This window comes from Neofelis nebulosa, chromosome 2 (genome assembly GCF_028018385.1).
Source record: "Neofelis nebulosa isolate mNeoNeb1 chromosome 2, mNeoNeb1.pri, whole genome shotgun sequence".
Taxonomy (NCBI): Eukaryota; Metazoa; Chordata; class Mammalia; order Carnivora; family Felidae; genus Neofelis; species Neofelis nebulosa.
In genome coordinates this window covers 95,715,576-95,721,575 of record NC_080783.1, presented here as the reverse complement: position 1 = coordinate 95,721,575, position 6,000 = coordinate 95,715,576, and the positions used below count along the sequence as shown (strand labels likewise).

Genomic DNA, 6,000 nt, shown 5'->3' with positions numbered 1-6,000 from the left:
TCCAGGGTTGTGGGATCAAACCCTATGTTGGGTTCCATGCTGAGCATGGAGGCTGCTTAAGATTTTCTCATGCTCTGCCACTCACGTTCTCTCTTTCTCTAAAAAAAAACAAAAACAAAAACAAAAACAAAAAACAAACAAACAAACAAACTAGTAAGAAAAAAGGAATCAGGACTGGGTGATTTAGGAAATTTTCAGCCTATCCATATTGCAAAAGATGTTAAAATTAGGAGATTTGCTGGCAGGAAAGCATACCTTGGAGAGAAAGCCAAAAGTATGATTGGACAAACTTTTGCAAGTAATAGAACTCTGAAATGAAGACATTATCATTGTTATTACTGGCATTATTTTAAATATTTAATATTATTTAGATTTACTTATATGATTACAAGTTTCTCACCTTCCCACTTATTCTTATATTGCCAGAGTCTTTTTCCCTCCTTTCCAAAGTACATCATTCGGAATTCCTTAAGAGAAGGTCTGTTGGTAGCAAACTCAGTTTTAACCTGAAGATATGTTTATTTCTCCCTCATCGTTAAAATTAAATTTTACAAAGTAGATGATTCCAGGTTGACAGTTCATGTATATCAGCCTTTTGACTATATTTTCTATTGTCTTATGGCTCCCATCATTGCGAGAAGTTGGCTGTCAATCTAATTGCTGAGTTTTTAAGGCGTTAATTCTCTCTATAGCAGTTCATAGGATCTAACCTTTATTATTAGTGTTTTGTAGTTTCACTACAGGGTTTCTAGAAATGAAATTCTTTCTTAATCTTTCTTGATTAGTTTTTGATAATTTTTGGTTCTTGGATCTGTTGGCTCATCAGTTCTGGAAAATTCTCAGCTATTATCTCTTGTGTTCTCTCTCCTCCTGTGGGAAATCAAGTAGACATGTCCTGGGTTAGGAGATTATAGGGAATGCATTGCAAAAACAGCAGAAAACAGCCTCTGGTCTTGCTGAAAACAGAGGCCATGCTTTGCTTATCTAGTTAATGTATTTCCAGGTGGCACTCACTTTACTTAACTAGTAATATATATCTACGTGTTAGGTCCTGCCTATACTCATAAATTCCTTAGGCCATGTTATCACATGGAATATTTTATCCTGTCTTAACTCATTTTTCTGCACATTTTCTATACGTTCTTACTGGCACGTAGCCCACCAATGTATTGCTCATTGTTTCCCTAAAGGTATGCTCAATAAATACGGGAGCTTGTGACTAGCTTGGGAAGACTTCCCTTAGCCCCTCTTTCACCTCTGTTGATTTGCGTGGAGTCCTTTCTGCCATTCTCAGCCTTGTTGGACAAAGCCAAAAGCCAAACCCACATCCTCCAACGTCTCTCTCCTCTCTTATAGCACTTTTGTCAGACTCCTTTTAGACTTTCTTACTCTATCCTTTGTACTCTGTGATATTCTTAAATATGCTCAGTCCCCTCATGTCTCTGCACAAGTCTCTCTTCCCATTCATTAATTCTCCATTCAATTATGTCTATTTTGCTGTTTAATCCACCCATTGAGTTTTTTACTGAAATTATTATGTTTTAATTTACAGAAGTTTTATTTTGTCCCTTTTTTTAATGCTTATTTATGTATTTATTTTGAGAGAGAGAAAGAGAAAGAGCAGGAGCAGGGGAGGGGCAGAGAGAGGGAGAGAGGGAGAGAGAGAATCCCAAGCAGGCTCTGCACTGGCAGCACAGAGCCTGATGTGGGGCTTGAACCCACAAACCATGAGACCATGACCTGAGCCGAAATCAAGAGTCAGAATAACTGACTGAACCACAAGGTGTCCCTATTTTGTCCGTTTTCAAATTTGGTCAATCATTTGATAGTCTCTCATTTTTTAAAAAACATTTCATATATAATAAACATATCCTATGCTTAACAATTCCAATATATATGTCCTTGGAGGCTTAAATCTATTATTTATTATTTCTGTGGACATCCCTTATGGTGGCTTTTTTCCTCACATGTGTATAATTTTATACTATGAGCCAGTATATTCTTGGCCTTATTCTGTGGCAATACTGAAGGGACTAAGTTGATATGCTCTCCTTCAGGAAAGATCTCCATTTTCTCTTTCTGGGCATGAGTAGAAATAGAGTAGTCAAGGATTACCAACCTGGTACCACTTTAATTAAAACCTTCAGGGGTGCCTTGGTTGAGCACCCAACTCTTGATTTTGGCTCAGGTCATGATCTCATAGTTTGTGAGCTTAAGCCCTGCATCAGGCTCTGCACTGACAGCCCAGAGCCTGCTCAGGATTCTCCCTCTCCCTCTCTCTCTGCCTCTCCCTGTTTTATGCTTTTGCTCTCTCACTCTCTCTCAAGATGAATAAACATAAAAAATAAAAATAAAAATAAACCTTCAGTACCTATGTTTGGATAATACTTCTCAAAGAAATTATCAAAGAAAACTGTTATTCTCTTCTTTTTCTTCCTTTTTTTCTCATCATGGAAATAGATGTCCTTACAGACTCCCTTTGTTGACCAGTGGATTTTTTACTTCTAGTATATTTATTTGCTAGGGGTCTAGCCCCTTCAAGAATTCTAGTTTAATGAAGGGGTCTCAGTTTTGTACAACTCATGGTATAATATCCTATTAATCTGTGGTATATTTATCCTCAAAGTTCTAGAACTCTGACTCTACACTTCCAGGGTTCAAGTTCTGTCTCTATCACTTATGGTGTGACCATGGACAAGTTACCTAACTTCTCTGTGCTTCAGTTTCCTCTTCTATAAAATGGATATTGATAATAGTTCCTCTTTCATAGGACTGTTACAAGGAATAAATGAACTGATATGAGTAAAATGCTTGCAACAGTGCCTGAGCCATAGTGCTCAAAAAGTGCTTCCTTTGGGTATTAGCATGTGCCTCCAGGTTGATTTAAGGCTCACTTACTCAGTTTCAGCTCACTGAACTTTTTAAAAATGATCTTGAGGATTCCTGTATTTTTTTTTCAAACTGAGCAGCACTGAAAAGAATGTTTGTTATAATTTATCCAGAATCTAGTTTAACTTGTTATAATTTACCCAGATTCTAGTTGAAAAGAGTATTTGTTACAGTTTATCTGGAATCTAGTTGAATAGCCTAGTAGGAAGGCCATGACTTAGTCCCTGTGCTGTGGAGACTGAAATGAAGGAAGCATCCCAAAGGAGTTTCAAGGCTGTGCCAGGGACCCCAGGTCCTTGAATATTTCGAGCTTTCCAGGAATAGGAAAGGTTAACATAGAATAACAAAGGGCTGCTTTGTTCTAGGTTCTCTTTAGAGGCATGACCATGAGCCCCACTTTCTGTTCCAGTGGAAACCCTCTCCCAACTGCTTTGACAACTCCCAGCGGAATGGCTACTTCGTTCTTTCCCCTGTACTTAGGCAGCATACAATCATCTATTACAACATGTGCATTATTTTACCTCATTCAACCTTATATCCTTAGCACATAGAAGTTCTCAATAAATGTTAAATGCATGGTGAACATATGAAAGAAAAAGACAATGGAAGAAATAACATGTATGAAGGATGGGCTCTTTCTCTGATTTAACAGTAAAGGTAGAGACATCTGGCTGGCTCAGTCAGAACAGCATGAGACTCTTGCAATCTTGAGTTCAAGCCCCACATTAGGTGTAGAGATTAAACAAATAAAACTTTTAAAAATAATAATAAAAAGGTAAAAGTAAAGGTGAAACTTCACCCACAACTTTTCAACATGCTAAATCTTCATGAACAAGCCAATTGATCAATATTGTTTAAAGACATAAAGGTAAATAGCTGAACAAAAAGCAAAAGCATTAAAATTGGTTGCTTCTGAGAAATGAAACCAATGAAAAGTGAGTCAGTGATCTATTGTTTTTTAAAAACCCTCTGTACTATTTGATTTTTAACCGTGTCCTATTTTATTTTTTACTATGTATATCTTGAAAACAATTGAAATATTTAAAAACAAGTATTAGCCAATTTTGGACCTGTTGGAAAAAAAAGCACCCAGCAGTACATTTGACCTTATGAGGTTTAGTACAGTCCTTTATTTTATTTTTAAATTTAGTACCCAGAGTCCCGATTACCAAAGAGTTGATGACTCAAAGACAAGTTGACAAATAAACAGAATTCTGAACTTTAATAGGGCAGCTCCAGTGGACCTAGACGGAGCCGAGTAGGCCTACTGACTGGTGCCAGAAGGGGCAACGTAAATCAATTAACTCCATGGTTTTTATGGAGATCTCTTGATACCAAAACTTCTTTCTTCTTTACGTGCTTCTCCTCTGATCCTGTGGAGATGAAAATTGACATCCATAGTCATATTCTACCAAAAGAATGGCCAGATCTAAAAAAGGTAATGGTGGTTAATTTACTGAATTATTTCTGGAAGTTTTCCAGGGTTTCTTACTGCTTCTACTACAGATCTATCTCTTCTTTGGGGAATTAGATGTTAAGTTTCTCTGCTCTAGGAGTGATGTAAACTTATTTGCTATCTCTGATTTCTTAGTTTTTAAAAATGACTTTTACATTTGTTTTGAAAGAACACTGATCAAAGAAATAAGTGCCTTCTCAAAATCCCCTTTTCCCCTCAAACGAAGCATTCTTTAAAATTTCTGGCCAATTTAAGTCAGGCAGTTTTACTTCCATTTAAATCACATATTCAGCTGCTTGGAAGATACGTGCCAACTACAGAATTTAAAGTTACAGTTTCAAGTAAAAGACTATTAAAAAATGGAATGTGATAGGCTTCCAGGACTTCTAAAACACATCTCCTTTCCAAAATGTTTAAAATAAGTTTTAGAAGCACCAAGACATAGCTTTGTGGGATTTTTTTTTAAGTCTATTTTAGGACACTGTCTGAAACCTTTCCTTTTGATGTTCTTTAAGCTGTAAATCCTTGTTATGAACTAGAGAGTAGGAACATCAAAAAAACCCTAGAGAAAATGACATGAAGCCTTTGTACAATGAGTGTCTCTTTCTCTGTATTTCTCAAAAGAGGGAAATTTCCTTTTGTCATTAAGAACTTTTGAATGAATACTAAAAGAAGGAGGTGGAAACATGAAAGAAATTTACAATTGGCTTGAGTTTTATTCAGGCTAAGTATCAGGTTTTATTCAATCTTCAGCCTTCTCTAGTATTTTCATGCCACTGATAATGTTTCATCTTTTTTGTCCCAAGTGGAGGAAAATGAATTAACCCAAACTCTAATTAAAATGTGGTTTATTGTGCAAGTAAGTGAAACTATTTTTTTCTCATAGCTGTCTCCTGGGAGAATGTTAATCTTATTTCTTCGTCCTTTGGCATTTTAAGTAAGATAGATGGTAGACATTTTAGACTGAAAAATACAAATGATGCTGAACCATCTTTGAAAGGGTTTTCTGCTATAGCAGGTAGTGAAAACTAACTGCACCAACTGACCCTCCAGAAGGGGTCTAAGTGCCTACTTGGGAACTTGCTACTCTGAATGCTACTGTCCTCATCATGTTTTATTAAAGTGTAAACACCACTTCACAAGATTAGTGATGAAGACCCATAGCAGCCTTAAAAGGTACCTACCTCTTCTTTGCTGAAGGGGGAAAACTTCCTACCTAGTATCCTGTGCCACAATTCCACCTCCTGTTATCTGCCTCCCACCTGGAAGCCTGCCTCCAGTTTGAGCAAAGAAGTTCTCACCAAAAACTGATAATTTCTAGGTGCCCTCACCTAATGCAGGGCCCTAAAGGCAATGTTAAATCTGCTTAGGAAGCTGAAAGATACAGAGCTCAGGGAGGCTATAACCATAAATGTGTGCCCTGGAGACTTCCCAAGCACACTTGCTGCTGGCTCTTTTTCCCCCTGCTCCTTCTTAACGTCTACCTGTCCCCTCAAAAGATGGGAGGGGCATTTGTCCCAATAAACCAGGCTAGTAGTCTCATATGCTGTAAGCAGATAACTGATACACTGAATAACATTGATGACATAATGATAGTAATAATAACCATTATACTCTTATACTTCCAGGGAGCAATATATATATTTGATTCACAC

General features: G+C 37.1%; 1 protein-coding gene across 2 annotated transcripts in view; it reads left to right on the top strand.

Moving 5' to 3' along the window:
- The first annotated feature begins 4,215 nt into the window (after positions 1-4,215).
- Positions 4,216-6,000, top strand: part of ACMSD (aminocarboxymuconate semialdehyde decarboxylase) — a 55,951-nt gene continuing 54,166 nt past the window's right edge. For both annotated transcript variants that reach the window (XM_058695069.1, XM_058695059.1), the window contains exon 1: positions 4,216-4,327. In XM_058695069.1, coding sequence (XP_058551052.1) covers positions 4,271-4,327 — 57 coding nt within the window. In that variant the 5' untranslated portion in view covers positions 4,216-4,270. The remainder of the gene's footprint in view (positions 4,328-6,000) is intronic.